General features: G+C 37.6%; 1 protein-coding gene and 1 pseudogene across 7 annotated transcripts in view; both read left to right on the plus strand.

Moving 5' to 3' along the window:
* Positions 1 to 27142, plus strand: part of Klhdc1 (kelch domain containing 1) — a 94159-nt gene that overhangs the window by 51400 nt on the left and 15617 nt on the right. For 4 of the 7 annotated variants that reach the window (XM_087208069.1, XM_021262622.2, XM_004835593.4 and 1 more), the window contains exons 2-10: positions 5280 to 5350; positions 5890 to 6007; positions 6623 to 6741; positions 12722 to 12800; positions 16462 to 16545; positions 19323 to 19406; positions 20051 to 20109; positions 24428 to 24540; positions 26513 to 26585. In XM_087208069.1, coding sequence (XP_087064195.1) covers positions 5894 to 6007; positions 6623 to 6741; positions 12722 to 12800; positions 16462 to 16545; positions 19323 to 19406; positions 20051 to 20109; positions 24428 to 24540; positions 26513 to 26585 — 725 coding nt within the window. In that variant the 5' untranslated portion in view covers positions 5280 to 5350; positions 5890 to 5893. Of the gene's footprint in view, positions 1 to 2315; positions 3392 to 5279; positions 5351 to 5889; positions 6008 to 6622; positions 6742 to 12721; positions 12801 to 13992; positions 14058 to 16461; positions 16546 to 19322; positions 19407 to 20050; positions 20110 to 24427; positions 24541 to 26512; positions 26586 to 27142 lie in introns of those variants that run through there. The other 3 variants (XM_004835592.3, XM_087208068.1, XM_004835591.4) reach the window with 3 other exon arrangements.
* Positions 21627 to 22430, plus strand: LOC101706155 (large ribosomal subunit protein eL14 pseudogene; annotated as a pseudogene).

The raw sequence follows: 27142 nt of genomic DNA on the forward strand, positions 1-27142 counted from the left end.
GAGTTTTAGAGAAGTTTAGGTAATCTCTTTTTAAATATATTACTATATCCTCTTTGCTAATTATTTTAAGGCTTTTCTATGTTTCATAAGTGAATTGGGTAGTGCTCCTTTTTCAACAATATGGAATAGTTCTTGTAAGATTGTATTATTTAGTCTTTGAGTGTTTGGTAGAACTCATCTGTAGAGCCATCTGGGCCTGATATTTTGTGGTAGAGATTTTAGATCGCAGATTCAGTCAGCTTGAAGTTCATGTTTTCCTTTTTTTGGTACTGGGGATCGAACTCAGGTCCTTCCGCTTGGGAGGCAGGTGGCGGAACCACTGAGCTAAATCCCCAGTGTATGTTTTCCATTTTTATCTTGTCAGAGTTCATATGGTTCCCCCAACCAACCCACTACATAATTTCATTTAAGTTCACAAATGGTATAAAGCTAAATTGTTAATAATACCCTCTATTTAATCTCTGTAGCAGCTATAGGTATGTCCCCTTTTCTATCCCTAAAATTGCTTACTGGTAACTTCTTTTATTTTTTCCTTTTAATAATCTTTCAAGAAGGTTATCAGCCTTTTGAAAACCAAATTTTGGTTTACTTGATTTTCTCTATTGTAGGCTTTCTATGTTCCTAATATCTGCTCCTATTTATTTCTTCCTACTTTCTGTGGGTTTATTAGGTTGCTATTTCTTCAATTTATGGTTAGATGCTCAACTCATTCTTCATAAAATTCTTTTAAATATAAATATTTAAAATTCTTCTAGCCAGGTATGGTGACAGATGCTTGTAATCCCAGCACTTGGGAGGCTGAGGCAGAAGGATCACTAAGAGTTCACAGCCAATCAGGGCTACATAGTTCGAGCCTACTCTGAACTACATAGTGAAACCCTTTTTCAAAAAAACAAAACAGTCTCTTCTAAGTACTACTTTAGCTGCATCCCTCAAATTGTGATAAAACAGAATTTTGGCATTTTATGCTTTGAATACTTTATACTTTTTTTGTGGCCCTGGGGATTGAATCCAGAGCCTTTGCTCTGAGCTACATCTCAACCCTAGACTTGGCTCAAACTTGCAGTAGTCCTGCCTCAGCCTCCCAGAGTGCTGGGATTACAGGTGTGCCCCATCCCACCTGGCTCTTTATTTCTAATTTTACTATTAAGTTGTTTAAGGGGATATTCTAAATTTCTAAACATATGGTGTTCTTATAATTAGATTTCTTTCAATTTCTAATTTAATTGTTATTGTGTTGTAGTGTGTGGTTTACAGGTATCTGATACCAGGCCTTTACAATATTTTTAGGCTTCCTTTAAAGACTAGTATGTGGTCAGTTTTCATGAATGTGCTATTTGTTCTTATAAAGAATATACATTTGAACTTTTTTGGGGGTACAGGGATCGAACTCGAACTTGGGTCATTGAGCTTGCAAGGCAAGGCAGGCAGCGGAACCACTGAGCTAAATCCCCAGCCCCTTTTTTTTTGTCCTGAAGATTGAACTCAGGACCTTGCGCTTGCCAGGCAGGCGTGGCACCACTGCGCTCAGACTGGCCTTAAACTCACTATGAAGTCCAGGCTGGCCTTGAACTTGTGGCAATCCTCCTGCTGGGATTGCAGGCATGCACCACCATGCCCAGCTCATGTATGTACATTTTATCAGCTTTGCCAATTGTATTTTTCACATCTCCTATACATTTATTATTTTATTTCCTAGTTTATCAATCACTGTAACAGATAATAAAATCTCCTACTCTGACTTAGAGTTGCTAGTTTTTCCCAGTGGCCCTGTCTATTTTTCTTTATATTTGCTGCTTTTTATGGTGCACATGAATTTAGAATTGTTATACCTTTTTGGTTAATTAGCTATTTTATTAATTTATAATGACCTTTTTCTGTTGTAATGCTATTTAAAAATCTATTTTGCTTATACTAATCCAACAATAGCAGTTATTTTGTAGTTAATATTTGCATAGCATTTCTTTTCCACACTTTGATGGAAACTATATATCTTTATATTTTATGTACTATATATAGGCTGGTCTTATTTTTATCCAGTTTGATATTACTTGTATTTTATCTGGAGAGTTTTCTCTATTGTCTTTCTTTCTTTTTAGCTTTTTTGAGACAGGGTCTTGCTGTATAGCTCAGGCTGGCCTTCAACTCGAAGTGATCCTCCTGCCTCAGCATTCTGAATGCTGGGATTAATTTTGCCCATTTTTATTTAATCTAATTCTGATATATTTTTGGCATCACTTATTTTATATTTTCCCTTTTTTACTTTATTTTTTTTTTACTTTTTAAATTTTTATTTCTCCTTTAACTTTCTCATTTTGAGGACTTTTGTTCCTCTATTTTTCTCTTTATTTACATAGAAAGTATGATTTATTTTTCATCATTTGGTAGCCACTCTATTTCAACATGAATACTTCACAAAGTGCAAAGTTAAACTTTTTCCTTCTTGACATACAATAAAGTTCAAGTGACTTAGAAAGTTTTAAGTCCAATCACTTCTTTCCCTGGTTATTACTACCCCCCATTAGGCAATTAGGCATCCAAAAAACTTTATCCCTATTTTTAATGTTTAAATTTACCCATATATTTCCCAGTGTCTTATCATATCAATCCTTGTTGCATTTCAGATATTTAATTTGTGATCATTTTCCTTTACCTAAAGTAGTACATTCATTAGAATGTCCTTAAATTGAAGGTTTGTTATTAACCAATTGCATCAGATTTTGTTTGAAACTTTCATTTTACTTGGGTTCTTATAAAATATTTTGAGTGGGTATAGAATTCTAGGTTGACAGCTACTCTCTTTAAGCACAGGAGATAATGTTACTCAGTTTGTGTTTTTGCTAATGAGAATTCTGTTACTGGATGGGCTGAGACTGTAGCTCAGTGACAGAGCACTTACTGGCCTGAGTTTCCATCCCAGGCATGGGGAGGGGAGGTGGAATCCCGGCACCCCTTGCTCTGGTGGTCAGCTTTCCATAACTGGAACAGGTACTGAGATGATGAACTTATGAGGAGAAAAGGTCTTTCTTTTTTTTTTTTTTCCTTTTTTGGTACCAGAGATTGAACTCCGGACCTTGTACTTGTGGGGCAAGCGGCGGAACCACTGAGCTAAATCCCCAGCCCTTGAGAAAAAGGTATATTTTGGCTCACAGGTTGTAGGTTTCTGTCCATGATTGATTGGGCCTGCTGTTTTGGCCCTGTGGTGAAGAAACAAATCACAGTGGAAAACTGCTCACGTTGTAGCCAGGAAGTGAGAGACTGCGGTCGGACAGTCTCCTTCAAGGCCACTCCGCAGAGACTGGAAACCTCCCACTAGGCCCTGCCTCCTACAGTTCCCACCACCTCTCCTTATACCATAGCACCAAGCTGGGAACTAAGTCTTCGATATCAGGTAGAGTGGTGGCCATTCATTTGATGATCTCTTTTCTCTGGCTGTTTTTGTTTGTTTGTTTTTGGTAGCAGGGATCTAACTTGGGTCCTTGCGCTTGCGCAGCAGGCGGCGAAACCACTGAGCTAAATTTCCTGCCCTTCTCTGGCTGTTTTTAAGACTCTTTTCTTTAATCTTTACTCTTCAGTTTTACTCTGATGTGTCTAGGTATGGGTTATTTATTTATCCCATAGAATCAGTATTGTCAGAATTGATGACTTTCAAACATTTTATAAAATTCTCAGCTTTCATCACTTCAGATATTACCTCTTCCCCATTCTAATTTGGCCTAATATAGTTCTTATTAGACTTAGTTCTTTTTCTTTCTCCATGTCTCTTTGCTTCTTTTAAAATACATTTCATCTTTCTGACCTGTGTTTCTGATGGATCAGTTCACTTATTCTCTTTACAGGAAGACCTTGGCAGGAGTGGTTTCAGGAGAATGAGAGGTTCTAATCTAACATGGATCCCTCAGTCAGACATGAGTGGAAATTTTCTTGATATTAAGAAAAAAGGAGAAAGAAGGGAAAGAAGGAGAGTGAGAGGAAGGAAAGAAGAGTGCAGGAAAAGAGAAAGGAGGGAAGGAGAGAAGGGGAGGGAAGGAGAGATCTGGTAGTAAAGATACTATTTTTAAAATTTAGCTAAATTTAAAGATACAGCAATGAAAAAAAGCTAATCTAAGAATGTTATTTATGCATCATATAGCTTTAGAATTCTTAAACTATTTTATTTTGCTTTTTAAAATTTTTAGTTCCTTAAAAGTGCTATTTTAAAATTAACTATTTTAAACTATACTGTAGATTATAAGAAATCACACTATTATATGGAGATTTGTCTTCTAAAGGCTTTTGTTGGGGGGTAGGTATGGTACTGGGGATCAGACTCAGGGCCTTGCACATGCTAGGCAAAGGCTCTTCCATGAAGCTATTTCTTTTTCCCATTTTTTTTTTAATTTAAGTACAATTAGGATTCTATTTTTTTCATCATAAATGTCAGAATACACTATGTTTTTGGCTTCTTTAGAGATTTTCAAATTCTGAATTATCATTTTGACTAATCCTTAGATTCTAGACTTAAACACCTAGTACTGTGCCTTGCATATAGTAGGCGCTCAAAAAAACATGTTCAAGCTGGGCATGGTGCTGCACTCCTGTGATCCCAGTACTCAGGAGGCTGAGGCAGGAGAACCACCAAGAGTTTGAGGCCAACCAGGGCTATCTAATGAGTTTGAGGTCAGCCTGAACTGTATAGCAAGACCCTATCTCAAAAAAAAAAAAAATCAGTGAACAAAGGTACTGATATATTTCTCTTTATTATATTTTTTAAAACTTTTCTTCCTTAATTTCTTCACCCAAAATATATTGCCCTTTTTTGATGTTCCTTTTCTTCCTGGTCTTGTTTGTTTTGATTTTTTGAGACAGGGTCTCTGTATGTATTTCAGGCTGGCTTTGAACTCTCTCTGTGCTCACAGTGGCCTCAAACTCATGGCACTCCTTGCCTCAGCCTCCTGCATCCCACCATGCCTAGCTTTTTCCTGGCTTTATAACCATTAATATTCTCCTCTAAATCTTGTTTTGCTATTTTTCCCTTACTCAAAATTCCTTTTGAAAGTTTAACTGCTCTGGTCTTTTTCATGAGACTCCTATACTTGCCATTTTATATCCTAAACCTTTATTGTTTTCCCATTTTCTCTTAGAAAATCTTTCTATCTCTTTTGATCTGTCTTATTTTATAATGAAAAATAATCTTTGAGTCTGATTTCTAGTATTTTGATTGCAGTTTTTCTAAACCTGAGGAACTAATTGTCACTATATAATTGGTAAGCATAATTCTATGTTTTCTGTATTTTTAGTCTATTGAAGATAATGAAGTATATTTGCCTAATGATGAAATTTGGACCTATGATATTGATAGCGGGTTGTGGTAAGTAATTTCAAGTTGCAGAATGTCCAATCTTAATGTCTTATAAGTGTTTTCATAGGCAGCAGGGAGTTTGAGACCCTGCTGAAAATGTACTGAAAATTTATAAAGTCTCCTCTCCTTTTCTTTGAATGTTTTATTCTGTGTCTCTTTCCCTTCCTTCTCCATTCTGTTTTTTCAATTTTCTAATTTTATCGAGACAGAGTCTCTGTGTAGCCCAGGCTGGCCTCGAACTCCTGATAATCCTCCTGCCTGAGCCTCCCAAATGCTAGAATTACAGACGTGTGCTACCATGCCCAGCTCTCCCTCCATTCTTTGTCCTTTACTAATCTGTCTGGACCAGTGCTTTGAAGACGTTATTTTATTCTACTGATTCCTAGTTCTATTGACCATGTGTGAAAATTATGATTGTTTCCCCTAGCAAGTTTAAGTCTTTTCTCGGGATCCTCTTAGAGTTTTTACAGTGTTGCCTGCCATGATTTCTGACTTGTATCTGGCTGTGACAGCTGAGAATGAAGGGACGTGTATGGTTCTTGCTGCAGGCAGATGCACCTGATGGAAGGAGATCTCCCCACCTCCATGTCGGGAAGCTGTGGCGCCTGCGTTCACGGGAAGCTGTACGTGTTTGGAGGCTATGATGACAAAGGATACAGCAACCGAGTAATACTTTCTTTTATTTCAGGAGTGCAACAAAATGCAATATTAATGTATCACTTCAATTTTCAACTTTACAAATAGTTTTTAAAGAAGATAAGTGTGGGAAATGCTGTTTATAATTAGCAAGTTTTAAAGATAGATGGAAAATAAAAGAAAAAACAACAAAAAAATACAGATGGAAAATGATGGGACCGGGGATCTAACTCAGTGGTTCCACCACCTGCCTTGCAAGCACAAGGTCCAGAGTTCGATCCCTGGTACAAAAAAAAAAAAATGCTTCAGATGGAAAATGACCAGTCTTGCTCTCCTTCCATGTCTTCTGCTTTGGAATTAGCTACATAGTTGGTATTCGTAGGGAAAGAGCATTATTGGAAAAACCCACTCAGCATGTCTTCAGTAGCATTTTTGCTTCTAAAACAGTCTAGTTTTCATTAATTCTGTAAGTTTAAATTTCTAGTAGGTGAAAATTTTACCTATTAAAAATAAAAAGTAATTTGTGGATTTTTGGATTACAAATAATTTGGATTACAAATAATAATTTTTGAATTACAAATCCCCCTGATGTAAATTTAATTTTCAAATGCGCTGTCTGCTAATAATATTCTCATTTTTTAAAAGCTTTATTTTGTTAATTTACGAACAAAAGATGGAACCTATGTTTGGGAAAAAGTCACCAACTTTGAAGGACAACCACCCACCCCTCGTGATAAACTTTCCTGCTGGGTATATAAAGACAGGTAATGCGGCAACCACACCATGACTGCATTTAAGTAAGGTACAGCTTTTCACCAAAATAGAAGAAACATGAAAGTATGAATTTTTTCCATGGTATTATTATGGGGTTTTTTGCGGGGGGTTACTTGGCTATTATGCTGAGGAATATCCCCAGCCTTTTTTAAAATTTTGAGACAGGGTCTCACTAAATCACTAAGTTGTCCACATTAGACTCGAACCTGTGATCATCCTGCCCAAGCCACCCAGAGTCCTGGGATTCCAGTACTGTCACAGAGCCTGACTACAGATGTATTTTGTTATTTAAAAAATTTTTTAATTTTTATTTATTTTTTGGTACTAGGGAATCGAACTCCGAACCTTGTGATTGCAAGGCAGGCAGCGGAACCACTGAGTTAAATCCCCAGCCCTACACATGTATTTTGATGTCAATGGAAACAGCAGTTCTAAAGATGGATAAGAACCATATCATACCTAAAATGTACCAATAAAAAAATTTAAAAAAAAAAGAGAACCATGTCATAAAAGTGAACATGGTAGAAGCACTTATTTGGGGTTTTCACATATTTTATTATTTAACCTAATTTTTGACTTGTTAATACATTCATTCTACAATTGAATACATTCATTCATTCATTCTACAGTTCTACAATTGAAGTCATATTAATAGTATATAGTGAAAGTCTATTATTCGTTTCTTTTTACATCTACTGTATCTTCTCTATGTACCAAAAAAAATTTTTATTGATATTTTTATATTGTTATGGTTCCCATACTTGTCTGTCATTGGAATCATCTGGACATCTTTTTTTATTCCTTCTTTAGCTGAGTTCTTTTAAAAATTCCATAGCCAAGGTGATAGCCCAGACCAGTGAAGTCTCTGGGAGTAAGGGTTTTTGAAGATTCTCAAATGACTCCAAGGTGCAGACAAGTTTGGGAGCCACTGGCATTAGTATTGCTTTTTGCAGAAAGAAGCAATTACATGTGTGTGTGTGTGTGTGTGTGTGTGTGTGTGTGTGTACATATATTCCTTCTCCTCTCTCCTCCTCAAACAGTTATCAGTGAACTGTTTACCCTGCTCTGTACCCACTGCTTATTTTAGTGAGAAAGGTTGTTACTGTTTTTTTAAACAACTGTATGGTATTCCCTGGTGTGGGTTCAGGTACTTATCCAAGCAGATTTCCCAAGGTGAGTTTTCAATACTGGCTTTATAGCAGACAGGCAAGAGTTCCAGGAGGTCTCGTGACTCTGTGGTCACTGCAGCGGATCTGCACTATCCGGGCAGGATGTGGGCGGTGGCACCAGCCAAGTGGGCTGTATCACGCTGTCCCAGAGGGAGGTGTCCCAGGAGGCAGTGGATACGGCAGCTATCTGTGTCCTCCACGCTGGGGACTGGGAGGGGCTGCAGACCTGGAGTCAGTGCCAAGAGGACAGCCCTCTTCTCGCAGGAGAAAGTCCTGCTCCTGTTCAAGATGAGCGTTGAGGCAACATAAATTTTAAGAATTTACTACAGAAGAGTAATTGTCAATATACTTCTTGGTTAGGCTGTTTTTTCTTTTGGTCACATCAACTTAGAAGAAGCATTCTAGAGGTTAGGTTGGTGTAGAGGTAGGATTGATCTCTGTCTCTGAGTTTTGCCTAGGCCTGCGTAAAAGGAGGGTCTCTGTTGACATTTGTGGCACTGACATCGATTTCTGTGAGCCCCTAGTGTTTTCAGCTTTTGTTTGGCCAGGACTCACTCTACCCTGCAAAGTACTTTTGGCCCTTCAGACTTTTACTTGGTGTTAAAAGATGTGATAAAATATATAAAACGTAAAGTTTTCCATTTTAACCATATTTAAATGTACAATTCAGTGGTATTAATTATTTACAGTGTCATGCAATTATCACTATAATAGAGTTCTGAAACTTTTTCATTACTCTAAACTTGGGCTCTGTAGTACCTATTAAGCAATATCTCCCTGTTTTTCCTTCATCCAACCCCCGGTAGCCTCTAATCTCCTTTCTGTGAATTTGTCTCATACAGACATTTCATGTACATAGAACCATATAATATTGATTCCTTTGCATTTGGCTTATTGCACTGAATGTAATGTTTTCCGAGCTTACCATGTTGTAGTTTCAGAATGTCTTTCCATGGTCAAATAACATTTCATCACACACACATACACAAACATACACTATGTTTTTTGTCCATTTATCAATTGATGGACATGGTTATTTTCACCTTTGGCTAAAACAGTACTTGTTGACTATAATCCTTCAATGAATGTTGACATACAAGTACTGTTTTAGTTCCTATTTTCAGTGATTTGGGTTATACACCTAAGTAGAATTATGGGCCATATGGCAGTTGTGTATGTAAGGTTCTGTCGTCGTTGTTTGGCAATGCTAGGAATTGAACCCATGCTAGACAAGCACTCTTAATCACTGATCTACTTCCCCTTTTATATATTAAATTAATTCAGGGTCTTACTAAGTTGCCCAGGTTCACCTCAAACTTGTAGTCCTCTTGCCTCATCTTCCCCAGTAGCTGGGATTACAGGCATCTGCCACTGCGCTCAAATCTAAGTTTTGTTTTATTTTTTTTTCGGTACCGGGGATCGAACTCTGGTCCTTGCGCTTGCAAGGCAGGCGGCGGAACCACTGAGCTAAATCCCCAGCCCAACTTTTTAAGTTTTTGAGGAACTACCAAACTTTTCCATGGTGACTATACATTTTACCTTATCAATGGCAATGTGCAAGGTCCCAGTTTCTCCACATCCTCACCAATGCTGGCTACTTTCTAGTTTGCTTTTGTTTTTAATAGTAGCTACTCTAGTGGGCATTAACTGGTATCTTATGGTTTTGATTTATATTTCCATAATGAACAATGATATAGACCATCTTTTCATGTGCTTATTGGCCATTTTTTAAATCTTTTTTGGAGAAATCTCTATTAAATTCCTTTTCCCATTTTAAAAATTGGATTGTCCTTCATTGTTGAGTTGCAAGCATTCTTTATATATGCTGGATATTAATCCTTTATCAGATACATACAGTTTTCCTTTGTTGCAATGTCTTTGTCTGGTCTTAGAATTGGGGCAATGCTGACCTTATAAAATGAATTCAGAAGTATTGTGTCATCTTCAGTTTTGAAAATAGTTTCAAAAGGGTTAGTGTTACTCCTGTTTATGTTTGATAGTTTTGTTTTTGGTACTGGGGATTGAACTCAGGACCTTGTGCTTTCGAGGCAGGCGGCGGAACCACTGAGCTAAATCCCTGGCCCCTGTTTGATAGTTATGGGGTATGATGGCACACACTTGTAATCCCAGCACTCAAGAGGCTGAAGCAGAAGGATCAGGGAGAGTTCCAGCCCAGGCTGAACTGCACAGTGAGACCCTGTCTCAAAACCCCTCCCAAAAAATACATGAATGAATGAATGAATATTTGGCAGAATTCACCAGTGAAGCCACCTAATCCTGGGATTTTACTTTGGGGGAGGATTTTTATTATTGATTCAGTCTCTTAACATGTTATGTCTACTTGATTTTTTGTTTCTGTAGGCTTTTTTTTTTTAAATCTCATTATGTAGCCCAGACTGCCTTCCAACTTGAGATTCTCCTGCCTCAGCCTCCTGAGCACTAGGATTACAGATGTGTATCACCACTCCCACTGTAGTATGAATCTTCCTAGGATTTTTGTTATTGTTGTCATCATTGTTTTCTTTTTGAGACAAGGTTTCATTATGTAGTTCAGGCTACTCGTGAACTCACTATGTAGCCCAGGCTGAGCCTCAAACTCCTAACAATCTTCCTACTTCAGCCTTCCAGGTACTGGAATTAGAGTTGTGTGCCACCATGCCAGCCTTCCAAGGAATTTTAAAAACTCCACCTAGATTATCTAATTGTTGACATACTGTTTATCATAGTATTATTTTCTTTTTTTTTTCCTGTACTGTCAGTAGTAATGATCACTTTTTTTTTTTTTTTTTTTTTTTTGGTGATGCTGGGGATGGAACCTAGGGCCTTGTGCATGCTAGGCAAACTCTACCCCTGAGCTACATCCACAGACCTTCTTTACATTTTTTCCTAGTCAGTCTGAGAATTTATCAATTTTGCTGATCTTTTCAAAGAAACAACTTTTATTTTTGTTGTTTTTCTTGATTGTTTTCCTCTTCACTGTTTATCTCCCTTCCAATCTTTATCACTTCCTTCCTTCTGCTCTCTATGGGTTTAATTTGCTATTTTCTTTCTAGTTCCTTAGTGGGTACTGTTACGTTATTGATTTTTTTAAAGTGTAGGAATTTACAGCTGTAAATTTCTGTCTGAGGCTTGCCTTTGCTGTGTCCCATTAGTTTTGTCCTATGTGTTCATTTCATTCATTTTAAGGTAGTTTCTAATTTCCCTTGTGATTTCTTTTTTGACTAATTAGGTACTTCTTTGACTAACTAGGACCTTTATTTGTTTTGTTATTCCTGGCAAGGTACCCACTCTAGTCACTATGCAAATGAGGATATAAATGCACTCATTTCTAATTGGTTGATTTTAAACTTGACTGTAGGTTGCAGTTATTGATCAGGTCCAGGTGGCAAAATGGGACTTTTGGCAGTTGAACAGGAACGTGCCTGAACAGGGCCCTCGAAGTTCAGTTTGTGGTTCCTCTGGGAACCCAGAGTGTGTGACCCCCAGTCAGCAAATGGCTACCAGACTCTATTTTCCATTAGCAACCTGGGACCTTTTTTGGAGATTCAGCTTTTCTTAAAATTCAGTTATTTCAAAAGACCTTTTCTAATAATTGTATAATCTGGGCCATCTCTGAGTCTGTTTATGTTAACTCTTTCCTCTCTTGATCATCAACCACCTTTTTTTTTTTTTTTTACATTTTCATGTGTCTTGTAATTTTTCATTATATGCCAGACATTCTGTATAAAAGGACAATAGAGGCTGGAATTAATTTTATTTATCTCTGGCAAGTGACATGCTATTCTTTTTTTTCAGGCTTCTGGAAAGGGAGATGAATCAGGTTTATCTGTAGTTGATCTATGCGTGGACTTGGTGGCAGCTTCAGTTTGATTCTGTTTTACCATGGGCTTCAAATATTTTGAGGCAGGACTTTCACTAGGACCCTGCATTTGAGCACTGAAGATTTTCAGCTGTGTTTTGCACCTGAAGAACTGCTCAGAACTGAGAGATCTGTTTTATAGCCACTTGGGAGGACTTTGGGCCACTAGGAAGTTCTCTTTGCTCTTCAGTCTCTGTGCTTTTGGAGATCTCTTTCAGTCTTGCATCTCTTCCTCTGCTCTTTGGTATAGAGGCCTGGCATGCCTCTCAGGTGTTTCTTCAACTCTCCTGTCCTGATCTCAAACTTTACTTTTTTTGGGTTTTTTGGTACCGGGAATCAAACTCATCAAACTTTAGTATTTTTAACACTCACATTGCTTTAATGAAGTTTGTCCAGCTGTCTATCCCCTGCTTCCAGCTTTTTTTTTTTTCCTGTGGTGCTCGGGCTGGGGATCAGATTCAAGGTGTCTCACACATGCTAAGCAAGTGTTCTACCACTGAGCTACACCTTAAACTCCTACTTCCAGATTTTGATGACTCATCCTGAGACCTCCCTAAAAACCATGCAGAAGAATTAAGAGTGGATTCAAACTCCTGCTGTGGCCAGGTCTCTCAAGTACTAACTTCCTGTGCCATCCTACATACAGCTGTTAAAACTTTGGATGGTTTCTCTTTACAAAGGCTGTATATAATGCTTTTGTCTTCCTTCTGCTCTGATACCAGGGCTGAAAGCAACCATGTATTTCTTCTCTCCTGTAGAGGTCTCCTCACTGTCTAATTGCTTCATTTAGGTATTTGTGCCCTCGACTGTTTGATTTTTATTTGAAACTGTGATTTTGTAGTTTACTTGGCTTGTTTGGGCTGTTAGGGTGAGAGAAAAGATGTGTTTCAACTCTGTGGACAAACTAGAACTACTAAAATTGTCTTTGTATTTGTTTTCCAGATTAATATATTTTGGTGGTTATGGGTGTAGGAGACACAGTGAACTTCAAGACTGTTTTGATGTTCATGATGCATCTTGGGTAAGACTGTAATCACTGTTTACATTTTATTTTAGCATAAATGCTAATTTCTAACTTTTAGAAATAATCTAATCTTTTTAATTTTAAGAGCTACTTGGGCCAGGGATAAAGCTCAGTCATGCCAGCGTCTCCCTCCAAAGCACAAGGTCCCGAGGTTGATCCCCATACCAAAAAAAAAAAGAGCTACTAATTTTCTGTAATTGACATTATGGAAAAAATGTATTTTTCAGTCTTTTAGATTTGGATCCAGTTGGAGGAGGGCCTCTCATTTAATAACTTATACCTGCTTCTGTTAGACAGAGCACGGCTTTAGTACAACTTGGGGGAAATTTGTTTTTATTTAATCACAGTAGCTATTGCTGACATACACTTTCTTTGAGACACGTCCATCAGAATTGTTCATAGCTCAGACTGACTTCTACATAAGAATAAATGAGTTGGTATAGATATTACTTTTCCTAGTTCTTACTAATTAGAGAATAGGCCATTATTCTTATAAAAGTGTAATCTAAGTGATAACTTTTAAAACATTGATCTCAGTCTAGGCTGTGTTCAAGGATCAGGATAAGTCTAAGGTGCAAAGAAACACTAGCACAAAAACCTACCATATGGCAAGCACAATGCTAGGTATATTACATGTGTGTAACCAAAATAATTTTGTTATTATTGAATTACATCATTAAACCAGAAAAAGAAGTTTGAAAATAAATACTCAGTGCTGGCAATATTTTGCCAACTTGCTATACTTACTTATTTATGCAAGTCAAGTATATAAATTGCTACACTCTTCAGGATCCATGATCATACTTATGCCCCTAACATATTAATCCTACTGTTGGAAATGTATGCTACAAAAATCTCTGAAAGAAAGCAAAAAGTCTGTATACCCAGAGATGTTCACTACAATGTTATTTGTGATACTGAAACTCTGGAAGCCTCCAAAATGACCAAATAAAGGAACTGATAGGTAAATGAAGGCACATCACCTGGATGGATTCCATGGGCTCATTTAAATGATCCATCGAGCCTATGTGAAAAGATGGACAAACACATCAGAATATGTGAAAACAGGCTCAGTGACAGTTACATTATTTTTGCAACTATGGATCTGTATGGATAATGGCAGGAAACAAAACCAAACAGTTGTCTTACGATGAAGTACCACAAGAGATCTCGTTCTCCTTACATCTAGGAATGTTCTTACCATGGTGATAAATGGATGCCAGGAGAAAACAGAAAACATAGAATCTTACATGGGTAAGAAGATTATCGAATGGATAAAGGTCAGGTCTCATCAAGGGATGCAGACAGTCTCAGCAAACAGCTCAGTCTTGGTCCCCCAGCCTACTAGAGCCCTGGCCTCTCCACACTCTCAATCCATGACAGACTCATCTGTTCTTATTCTTACCCTCTCCATGGTCCCAAAGCTATCAACAGAGTGAAGCCTTTGAGCAGAGTGGGCTGCCCTACCTGCTGACTAAGTCATCTTTAACACACAGCTCGAATACTACCCTACAGCATTGTTTCTCAACCTTGGCACTGTTATACGTGGGGCTAAATCATCTTTTCTTGTAAGAAGCTGTCTTGTGCATGGTAGGCTGTTTTGCAGCTCCCTTGGCCTCTCCTCTAGTAGTCTTTAAAAATTTTTTTTTGCAGTACCTGAGATTGAACTCAGGACCTTGTGTTTGCCAGGCAGGTGTGGTGCCACTGAGCTACATCTCCAGCGCCCACCTCTCCTCTGGTTGTGACAACCAAAACATCTCCAGATATTTCCAGATGTCATTTAAGTGCAAAATCACCAACCTTCTCCACCTTCCCCATCCAACCTGGCAGAAGGATTTTTCTCTTCTACCTCTTCATTTTTGTAGTTTCTTTATGCTTTGTAACCCTTATCATTCCATCCTGTGATTAATTCTCTCTCTCTCTCTCCTCCAAGGCAGATCTTAGTTTCCCAAAAGAGAGGTTATATGTTGAACAGCATTACATCCCCAGTGACTAGCACAGTGTGTAGCACAGAGCAAGAGGTCAAAAAATCCTATGGTGGTTAGCAGTGATTTATAGATCCCAGGAACTTTCACAGTAAATAGGCATGACCTCAACCTCAGGTAGTAACTCTTAGTTTGCTCCCAAATGGAGTAGGAACAAGAACTGGACAGTGTTTTATTTACTGGAGGGGAGGAAAAGTAAACTTTATTTCTTTTTGCTAACAAAGATATTTTTTAAAAGTTTGGACTTGTGTTGGGGATTACTTTTTATAAATTTCTAGTTGAAGATCTTAAACTGTAAAAAAATGATCTCATTACTAAGATGAATAGTAACTTTACAGTTCCACCTTCTACTAGTACATATTATCATTGTACATTTTTAATGTCAATGTATATGTATATATCACTTTGTACATGGGTGTTTTTTAAGTTCTCCATGTCGGGGCCGGGAATTTAGCTCAGTGGCACCACGCCTGCCTTGCAAGCACAAGGTCCTGAGTTGGATCTCCGGTGCCCACCCCCCCCAAAAAATTCTCCATGTTTCTGCATCATTTTTGAAGGTTTTTTTTAAGTCTTCTGGAATCATTTATTTTATTTTATTTTTTTCTCGGTACCGGGGATTGAACTCTGGATTGTGGGCTTTCGAGGCAGGCGTGGTGCCACTGAGCTAAATCCCCGGCTCTCCGTTTTTGAAGTTTTAAAAGAAATATCTTTAAAATTTTGCTACTTAAAGTTTTACTAATAATTTTCAGGAATATAACTTACCACTATTTCTAAGTATTGTTACAGTGAAATCCCCCATTGCTCTTCTTCCCTAGTGCAGGTAAGCTAACGAACATGTCCTAAAGTTCCAGGAGAACAAGTAGACTTTTTTCGTTTAGATTCCAAGCCACATAAATTGCTTGATTTATTTGACTTGCTTGGCGAGTCCTATCAAAGGCAAATGATGTATTTCTTTTTTTGTTTGTTTGTTTTGTTTTTTTGGGGGGGGTTTTGGTACCAGGGATTGAACCCGGTCCTTGCGCTTGCACAGCAGGCAGTGAAACCACTGAGCTAAATCCCTGGCCCAAGTGATGTATTTCTGACATAGAACATAAAGGTGGCATAGAGGAAAGCTAGGGTAGTTATGGAGGGCTTCAGCAATCTAGAAGACGCTAAATGCAGTGTAACTGCTAAATCTTTCCCTTCCCAACAAAGACTTTATCTCTTAGAAGACAAAGAAGAAAGTTGGCTTCAGTTTGATCTGTCAGAGCAAACTGCATGGTGAAATAGAAGAGATAGGAACTTGCTGGAGATGGAACCACCCCTCCTTATGATTACTACAGCAAGCGTTAGGTTCTGACCACCTACTTTACGCAAACGGATTGTCGAATGTAAATAATCATTCTGTCCTGTGGAATTTTAAGAGACATTCCTTTGAAAGAATCGAACAATTCTCAACACGTAAAACTGTGGTTTGCTGAAGCAGCACTTAAGGAAGAAGGGTTGCCAGGTGGAGCGCCCACTGTCCTGGGGACGGCTCTCTGCCAGGTGGTGTATGCCTCAGCTCTGTGGCTTTGGTGACACTGAGCTCAGTTTTTACAGATGTCAGTTATTTGACCAGTAAACATGTGGCAGAACTGTAACACTCACGTGAAAAGGAAAGCTTTGAGATACTTAAAAACTTTCTGTTTTAGGAAGAGCAGATATTCTGGGGATGGCATAATGACGTCCATGTATTTGACACAAAGACGCAGACTTGGTTTCAACCAGAAATTAAAGTAAGTGTTATAAATGTTGCCTTTATATTCATATATTCACTGGTACTTTTAAAACATTTAGTTTCTTGCTGTGTTGTTTACATTTTAGTATATGTGCTGCCAAAGTGAGCACATGTTATTTATATGTTAATATATGGTTTTGTAACCATGTGGAAAATATTTCTCTTGAGTACTGTTATCAGTACCATTAAAAAAATCATATGTTTTTCTCCATGTCAGATAATTAACTATACAATTCGAGGCTTCCTAATCAATTCAAGGCCACCCTGGACTACTAGTTAATCTCTCTCACTGCCCCCTTAAGTCCTTTTTTTAAACAAAGTTGATAATTTTAAATACCTATGGAGTTTTTTTTGTTTCTTGGTGGGTTTTTTTTGTGGCACTGGGCATTGAATCCAGAGCCTTCACACCAAGCTACACCCCTGGCTCATTTTTATTTTTTATTTTGAGACACTTGTCCCGGCTGGGCTCAAACTTGCAGTCCTCCTGCATTGGTCTCCCAGAGTGCTTGGATTATAGGTATCTGCCTCCATACCTGGGTATCTATGTTTTAATAAACCCTTGAAATCAGAGCTATATGCCTAATAGTGTAACAAAAATACACTGTCAATATTCATTCATTTGCTAGTGACCAAACACAAATTCAAATTGGTTTAAGCACTTTGGCATGGTTCATACAGCAAAAGAGCTGTATAGACAAGCACCTTGGGAGCCCATTTCTCAACACCATCAGAATACTTTCTGTCTTGCTGCACCTGTTTGTCCCTGCTTCTCTTTTGTGCCTGCTTCATTTCATCTAATCCAAACCACCTGGGCCATTTAGGAAGGAATAGAGCCCTAACTACACAAATAGTTCTTTGTATTGTACTCTCTGTGTTCGTATATTAGTCCTGGAAGAGGACTCTGGCTCTCCTTGGGCATGTTCCCACTCTCACAGCACCCCTGTTGCTGAGGGGGTGCCTGGCCAGTCTTGAGTCACATGCCCATCCTGGGGAGTGTGTGTGTGGGGTATTGCGATTGATAAAGCTCACCAGAACTGAACAGAGGGAAAGTCAAGCAGGCAAAACTAACTTTGTCTCTTAATATGATTACATGACTAAAGTTCCTTACAGTCCTATATCTGAAGTTGCTGATGGAAATGTTGGCAAGTTCTGAGTTACTGTTTGACCCTCTCTGCATGCTCTTTTTCCAGGCAGTGAATTTCAGGTTTCCAGTGCTCTTCTGTTCTCTTCACACCATTTCTAGTTTAGTACTGATCAACTGTCAGTTATTTATACTTGTCAATTGAATTTTACTTTGATCAGCATTTGCATTTTAAGAGTTGGTGTCTTTTATTAATGGAATAAAAGGGATTTTTGTTTGGTTTGGTACCGGGGATCGAACTAGGGTCCTTGAGCTTGCGAGACAGGCATTGCAACCACTGAGCTAAATCCCTGGCCCGGAATAAAAGGTTTTTACTTCAGTTAAGATAATTTCATGTCAGCAGGTAGGTGGAGAGAAATATTACTGAGGCTCAGTCTCCTGCAACTAATCCTAGATCTCTTTCTGGCCTAACCCTTTACTTCCTTAGAGAATGAGCAAGGGTCTGGAACTTCTAGGGGGATATTAATACAAGTTTTGCCTTGCCAGAAAGACTGGGAAAGAAAACTCTTACATGATTCTGTCTCACTTATTTAAATATAATAGGTAAAATCTGAATTATTTCTCACCAGGTTGACTTTTAGTGAACCTTGAAAGTTTAGGGAGCTATAATACTGGCTGCAGAAGGTAAGTTTCCTGTGCTCGTATTCTTAGCCAGTGAGGTGAATCTGTTGGGTCTTTTCAGAACTTGGATGAAACACATACACAAAGGCACCCGTCATGAGCACATGGAAATCGTGGAGATGATCCTCCCTCCCTCCCTGTTGAGCCCAGGCCCCTCTCTCAGTTGCTAAGCACATTCTCCCACATGCTGTGGAACTGAGCTTCCCCCAACCACCTTTGCTTCAAATCTTATTCATTCACCTACTTGTTATATTCTTTCTCACACCAACTAAAAACTTCTCTAAAGAAAAGATCAGCTTTATTCAGAGTATAGAGAAGCATTTTTTAGGGTTAAAACATTTAGGAAGCAATAAGGCGCGGTTTGGCTTAAGCCAGCCATGCAGTTCTTCCTCTGAATTTGAGGAGTTTTGAGGGCATATTTAATTCTTTTTTTTGAGACTCTGAGATCATCTCAATTTACACTGCTCATTCCCAGTATTAACTCTGTATGTGTAGTGGTGAAGTGTTTTTAAGTTTGATTTTTAAATCACTTATATTCCAAGCTAAAATTTGTATGAAATTTTATTTTTTTAATATATCAGGCATTTAAGAAAAGCACCCTAGAAGACAGTGTGGTGTCACAGTACACTTGTAATCCCACATCCTCAGGAGATTGAGGAAGGAGGATCCTAGGTTTGAGGCCAGCCTGGGCAACTTAAGTGGAAGAAATTTAAAAAGGGATGGGGATATACCTCAGTAGTACAGTGATTGCCAAGCATGCACAATTCCCTGAGTTCACTCCCCCGCACCAAAGGGAGAGTGAAATTCTTTAAAAAGTAAAGAAAGAATAAATTTTGTTTTTAAAGAGTAATATTTTTATATAATTATATTTTTTTAGAATGAACTTTCACATTAGGAACTTTAACTGAATTACATCAACACCTGAGTGGTGAGGTGTTTCTCATCCTGTGAGGAGGAATGTGACATCTTAGTCGTGTTCAGGTCTCTCACTGTGTTTTGATCTCTGTTTGTAGGGTGGAACTCCACCACAGCCACGCGCTGCACATTCATGTGCAGTTCTTGGAAATAAGGGTTATGTCTTTGGTGGACGTGTTCTGGTTAGTACTCTCAATGGAAATGGTATTGTTATGTTTGATACTTGTTACAAAAATGTATCCTCTGATTTTGTGGAACAATTGAATGTTCAAAAACTCTAGATATAGCACTTGGGAGGCTGAAGCAGGAGAATCACTGCAAGTTTGAGGCCTGCTTGGGCTACACAGTGAGTTCATGGCCAGCCTGAACTACATAGCAAGACCCTGTCTTAAAAACCAGCAAAACAACAGACCATATAGAAGCAGTCACAGATGATTATAAATCATATTTTAATGGGAAAATCCTTCACTTTAATGCAGGATCAGAAAAGCTTAATTTCATATCATCTGAACCTTGTTTAAACTCATTTCTTCCTTTTTCCTTTGACACATTAATTCGGGAGCTCAATGTTTATTTTATTAATGCTTAGAACTATTTCCTAGTATTTAAGCTTCAAATGTGAAGGAGAATAGAGATAGTCTTTTTTTTGATACCAGGGATTGTACTCAGGACCTTGCACTTGTGAGGCAGGTTCAGCACCACTGAGCTAAATCCTCGGCTCTGAGATAGTTTATTTTTTTTCTTGACAGTCTGTTTTTAATCTGAACTTACATTAAGGCTGGAAAAGGTGTTAACTATGGTCTAATGTGACGCACTTTTATTTTAGCAAACTCGGATGAGTGACTTGCACTATCTAAACTTAGACACCTGGGCCTGGTCTGGAAGGTAAGTTTGAAATCTAGGTTCATTTCAATCTAGAGGTTTGTGTGTGGTTATGATCCAAATTGGGATCCCTAAAAAGACTGAACTGAGATTTTTCATTCTTCAGATTATATGTCTAAAAGAATATGTGGATTTAAATAGTTTGTTCTTTGAACTGTATAAAACATGAAGTTACTAACAGTTGGAAACTGGTTGTATGCAAGTCCTAGTTTTATAGTAAGCAGCCTTTGAGGATAGGTCAGAAGAAATGAAGGAGTGATTGAATGGGGTCATTTCACATGGGTAGAGAATGAAGTGAGTAAAAGTCAGATTTTATTTATGGTTCACAGTATATATTTAACAATAGAATAAATAGAATTAGCTATCAATTTGGCCTTTTGTGCAATGACATGCAGCCAGAGCTACATATTATTCTAGAGTATAAATACCATTAAAACAAAACTATAAAAGTATCAATAAAACATAGCACATTATATTTAAAATCATGGCATTGAGTCAGGCTTGGTGACAAAAGCCTGTAATGTTGGCTACTTTGGAGGTCTCTGGCAAGTGGATCACATGTTTGGGCCCTGTCTGGGCAACCTAATGAGACCCTGTCTCTAAAATATAAAATAAAATAAAGGGCTGGGGATGTAGCTCAGTGATATAATGCCTGTGGATTCAATCCCCAGAACAATACATATAATGCATACAATATAATACAATACAGTAAAGGCATTGAGAAAGCTTTTATAAAGATTATGTAAACCCAAGTTTTATAAACAAAAAGACTGACTGGTGAAACGACTTAAAAATTAAATATTTCTTGCAAGGCACAGTGGGCAGCCTGTGATCCCAGCTCCTTAGGAGACAAGCAGGAGGGTTGCAAATTTGAGGGCAGCTGGGCAACTTAATGAGACCCTGTGTCAAAATAAAAATTTAAAAAATGTCTGAGGATGTAGCTTCATGGTAGAGAACCCCTGGGTTTGACCTCCAGTACCGCAAAAATTAAAATAAACAATAAATAAATATTTCTCTATAGAAAAATGTACCACAAAAAATTTAATAGCAAATTGGAAAATGCACATTGAAAAGGTAACATTTACAATTTTTGCATGTAGGGGTACTGGGAATTTAACCCAGAGCTTTCTCACTGAGTTATAGCCCCAACCCCTTTTATTTTTTTCTTTTGAGATAGCATCTGCTGAGTTTCCCAGGCTGGTCTCAAACTTGCCATCCTCCTGCCTCAGCTTTCCCTGAGCACTAGGATTACAGGCATGTGCAAGTACACCTGTCTGTAATATCTCTAACAGAGAGGTGAGGGCAAAGATTTACACAAACTCAGAAAATCTCTAAGAAAGAGACAAAGAATTCAATGGAAAAATGGACAAAGGACATGATTAGCAGCATAAAGAAACACTAGGAGGGCCAGGGATTTAGCTCAGTGGTTCTGCCACCTGCCTCGCAAGCACAAGGTCCCGAGTTCAATCCCCGGTACCAAAAAAAAATAAAATAAAGAAACACTAGGGCCTTCCTTCTTGCCGTGCGCCCCCGACATGGTGTTCAGGCGCCTTGTGGAAGTCGGCCCGGTGGCCTACGTCTCCTTCGGACCTCAACGGAAATCTGGTCATGATTGTTGGTCATCGAACAGAACCGGGAGCTGGTGGATGGACCCTGCACTCAGGTGAGCCGCCAGTCCATGCCTTTCAAGTGCATGCAGCTCACCAACTTCATCCTCAAGTACAGTGCCCACCAGAAGTATGTCCAACAAGCTGGCAGAAGGCTGACATCAACACAAAGTGGGCAGCCACGAGCTGGGCCAAGAAGATTGAAGCCAGAGAAAGAAAAGCCAAGATGACAGACTTTGATCGTTTCAAAGTCATGAAGGCAAAGAAAATGAGGAACACGATAATCAAGAATGAAGTTGAGAAGCTGCAAAGGGCTGCTATCATAAAGCCTTCTCCCAAAAAGGCGCCTGTTGCTAAGGCTGCCATTGCAGCTGCTGCTGCTGCTGCTGCAGCTAAAGCTAAAATTCCAGCAAAGAAGGTGACTCCTGCCACCAAGAAAGCCTCGGGCCAGAAGGCACCTGCCCAGAAGGCTGCCAGTGAAAAGGCCGAGCAAAAGGGTCAGAAGGCTTCAGCCCAGAAGGCGCCAGCTCCAAAGGCATCGGGCAAGAAAGCATGAAGCTGTTAGAAAGGAATAAAGGTTCTTTTTGACACGTTAAAAAAAAAAAAGAAAGAAACACTAGGGCCAGGGATTTAACTCAGTGGTTCCGCCCCCTGCCTCCCAAGCACAAGGTCCCAAGTTCAATCCCCGGTACAAAAAAAAAAAAAGAAAAAAAGAAACACCAGCAGGTGGCTACCAGGGTTATCTCAGTGATACAGCACTTGCCTAGCTTGTGCAGAGTCGTGACTGAACTCATCGAGACACACATACACACAAAAATTACTAATAGGAAAAAATTATTTTAAAATGTTTTCATGGATTATCAAAGAAATGGAAAAAAAGTAAGTTTTCAGTTATTTATCAGATAAAAATAATTATAATGACCAGTGTGTGCTAGGATGTAACAACACAGTTGGTAGGAGTGCAAATTGGAACTATATCCCTGGACAGTAAGTAGTCTAGCAGTATGTTTAAAATATAGAACAAAACTTTTACTTTGATTCATAATTCCTTCAAAGACATGGCAAGTGTTTGTATGTGTGTGAGAATGTGTGTGATTTAGAAGATATTATTTCAGTGAAAGAGGTTACAAGATATTATTTCAGAATAGAATATATGATCTTATATTTTTTTAAATAAATATGTTAATATATGCATTAAGGTCTTAAAAATGTTGGGCATGGTAACTCACCCTTATAATCTCAGCACTCAGAGATTGAGGTAGGAGGATAGCAAGTTCAAGCCCAGCCTGGGGAGCTTAGAGACTTAGTGAGACCTTGTCTCAAAAATGAAAGATGGGGAAAAAAAAAAAAAAAAAAAATGAAAGATGGGCCGGGGATTTAGCTCAGTGGTTTCACCACCTGCTACGCAAGCACAAAGACCCGAGTTTGATCCCTGTTACCAAAAAAAAATGAAAGGTGCTGGGGCCGGGGATTTAGCTCTGTGGTTTTGCCGCCTGCCTCGCAAGTGCAAGGTCCCGAGTTCAATCTCCGGTACCAAAAAACAAAAAACAAGCAAAAAAACACAAAAAAAAGAAAGGTGCTGGGGATGTAACTTAGTGTGAAGGCCCTGGGTTCAATCTCCAGTACTGCAAAGAGAAAAAAAAAATCTTAAAAGATATACAACAAATTAGTGTTTCTTCTTATTGCTGAGAGACAAGATTATTAGAGGATTTTCCTATTTAAAAAATATTTTTGTAACTGTTAAATGCTTCAACTGAAGGGTTTCTTATAATTGACAAAAACAATGAAGGGCCGGGGATTCCAGTGGTTCCAGTGGAATTCCAGTGGTTCTGCTGCCTGCCTCGCAAGTGGAAGGTCCCAAGTTCGATCTCCGGTACCAAAAAATTAAATAAAAAAAATAAGACAATTTCCATATTGGAAAACATAAATTACATCTTTGAAAGATGGCTTTTTGTGAAGCATTCCAGAATGTTGAAGAATGCTACTCACCTCCTGAATTAAACTTTTTGTCTGTAACTTACGTTTATTTTTTATTTCTATATTTAAGAAGATATCTGAGTGAACACTAGAGGTTTATCCTGGATCTGGAATGGTGTGTGTACTTTTATTTTGAATTAGTATAGCTAGCATTTTCAGAGGAAGATAATGCTTTGGGAACGTCTATAGGTAGACCAAAGTAGGAATAGTAACCACAAAACTTACATTATCCTTGGAGAAATTGGTTAAAAACAAAAAATTGAACATGAAACAAAAAGTTATAGACAGGAAAATAACTGCATTGAAAAACTAGGGAAGGATGTTAATTAACCAACAAGAAGACATGCATTGTGAGTTTGCAAGAAATTGACTTCTATTTTTACCCTGTGTTCTGTGGACAGGTGGAATTGATGTTATACTGAAATACTTTAAATTCATGTAAGAACTTAATGTTTTTTAAACTTTCATGTAATAGGACTAGTAAAATTAACTCTTTTTTTTAGGTGTAAAAGAAGTTTTTTAAAGATCTGAGATACCAAAAAACCTTTTATTTGACTAATACAGCACCTAGGTGTTTTTTGGGGGTTTTTTCTAGTGTTTTTGTTTTGTTTTGTTTTTTGTTTTTTCTCTTCAGTACCAGGGATCAAACTCAGGACCTTGCACTTGTGAGGCAAGTGCAGTGCCACTGAGCTAAATCCCCGGCCCACCTAGGTTTTAACTTTTTTCCCTTGCTACAGGATTCCTGTTAATGGAGAAAGCCCAAAACATCGGTCGTGGCACACTTTAACACCAATAGCTGATGATAAGCTTTTCCTATTTGGTGGACTAAGTTCAGATAATATTCCATTAAGTAAGTTGATTAAAATTTAACATACAGTTATTATCTCATTCTTTTTTCTTGTATTTCATTCTTATAATGAAGTCTTACTATTTTTCTTTCTACTTTTCCTTTCATCCCCAACTATGTGTTTACATTAAGAATTAGGAAACCTCTTTGCTATTCTACCCTTGGCTGTCTATGTCCTCTAGTGTCCTAGGTATAGAGAAGAGAAAGGATGGTGAACTTAGCTGAATTAAAGCCCTTTTCCACTATCGTATTCTGTGATTCTATGTCCTGCTAATTTATGATTCAGTCTCATGAAGGAAAATACTCAGCAGAATTTTGTAACTCCTGTCACTGCTGGTCCCAATAGATCTGGGTTTTGTAATGCAGTGTTTTGTTCAGTAATAAAAAAATTGTGGCATCTTGACCCGGGATTTAGCTCAGTTGTGCTGCTGCCTGCCTCGCAAGCACAAGGTCCAGAGTTCGATCCCCGGTACAAAAAAAAAAATTGTGGCAACAGAGTAGACAAAAGACCAAGAAAATCCACTTCCTGGTTTGACATGTGAGATGTCGTTTATTATCTTAACCCAGAAGTTTTCTTTTCTTTTTTATTCATTAAGTTTATTGGTACCTTTTAGGTATACAATATGATGACATTCATCATTGGGAATTTGTACCTGTATATGATAAATCTTGGTTCTTATTTTTCCCCATTTCCCTGCCCTCCTTTCAACCCCACCGCCCCTCCCTGTTTATAAAGACTTTGTTTCTGTTTTTCCCTTCTTTTCTCATATTTTTTTCTTTCCCTTCTTTCCTTTCCCTTGTCCCCCCACTTCCCCTTCTCTTCCCCTTTCAATCTTTTCTTCCTATTTCACATTATCTATTATACATTTTGATCCTCATTTACACTTTCACACCAGAGAAATTTTTCAATATTTACACACGTGTCCTATTTATTTCACTTAAGAGTATGGGCTCAATGTGCATCCATAACCCAGAAGTTTTCTATGGCTAGACATGTTTTATTGAAAAACCTTATATGCTATTGAAACTATTCTGTTTAACAACCATTTGCTGAAATCCGAATCTGAAACAACCATTTGCTATTCAACATAAGTTTATTTAGCATCACTGGTATGTTTGGCTGTCTGCTGATTGCAAACCCCAGAAGCTAGTCAGAGAAAAAGTAATTCCTAGTAAGGGATGTTAGTTGTTCTTGTAGATTATTATACTTCTCTAATTTGTGATTTTTTTAATTAAAAGAGATTTAGAATCACACTAAAAATTGATATCTTTATTTTTCACTAAAGGTTAATAGCATAACTTTAAGAGATCTACTGTTCATAATTCCTATTTTCCACTGCCTGCTGTGTAAAGCACAAGGACTGGAGTTCGATCCCCAGTACCAAAAAAAAAAAGAGTCATAATTCCTATTTTCTATTTTTGATCATTGGCCTTTGGGAAATTAGATGTCCTAATTTTTAGTATTCCACTCAGTTTCCTCCTTCACAGATTCAGTTTAAGATTTGGTCATATGGATACCATAAGCTTGTTTTTAATTTTGTTGACTGTGATAATGGCATTGTGATTATTTTAAAAGGGTCCATTTTTTAAGCAATGAATACTGAAGTATGTATGGGGAAAATGATAGGGAATCTAGGATTTGATTTAGTAATTCAAAAATAGAACATAAAGAGATAAATGGAACACATGTGACAAAATATTTTTACTTTTTCATTTTGGGGATTAAACCTAGGGCCTTGCATGTGCTAAGTATATTCTCTAACACTGAGCTATATTCCAGCCCCAAACCTTGCTATTTATTGAACCTGGGATATGTGAATCAATCTACTTTTCTATGTATGTGTGAAAACATTTATGAAAAACTGTACACACACAAAAAAGATAATTATATAAATGTAACATAATAAATTTGGAAAACATTAACATTGTATCCCAAAGACCTAATCTTAATTTCTGAACTGCCTTAATATTGCAGGTGATGGTTGGATTCATAATGTCATAACAAATTGTTGGAAACAACTCATACATTTACCTAACACAAGACCCAGGTAAGTTTAGAAGTTGACAGAACAAAATAGTTAAGAATTTTTAAAATATTAAGATACAGCTCTAAATTTATAGTGTTTGCCATTGAAATCATAAAACTATCCAGATGGATATCTTTCACATGAGCTTTATGTCACCTAAATAATGTAATTATAAAAGTTAAATAAATTTTATGTAATTGTTAGAAATGATCTAGTTTTTACCCATATTTGCCTATTTTAAAATAGTTATTTTAGATAAATTCATAATCTTGCCTGATAAATATGAAAAGGATAAGATAATTTAAAACATCTCATAACATTAAGCTTTAAAAATTGTAATATTTTAATAAGTAGACAAGAATAATTTGGTTTCAATAGTAGTTGTTTTGTTTTTAGAAGAACTTTAAACTAATTTAATGAGAAAATTTGCTTCTATGTTGATCTAGTAGATGGAAAATTATTTTCATTTGTTAATAGTCTGATGCATTCATTAATGTGAATTTTTCAAAAAAGAATATAAGTTCATTATTTGTAGTACATTATAGGGCAAAAATTATAGAAATAGTATACTATCATTA

This window comes from Heterocephalus glaber, unplaced genomic scaffold (assembly GCF_053883595.1).
Source record: "Heterocephalus glaber isolate CG9 unplaced genomic scaffold, H.glaber_assembly_v1.0 deba00000901, whole genome shotgun sequence".
NCBI classification, from domain to species: Eukaryota; Metazoa; Chordata; class Mammalia; order Rodentia; family Bathyergidae; genus Heterocephalus; species Heterocephalus glaber.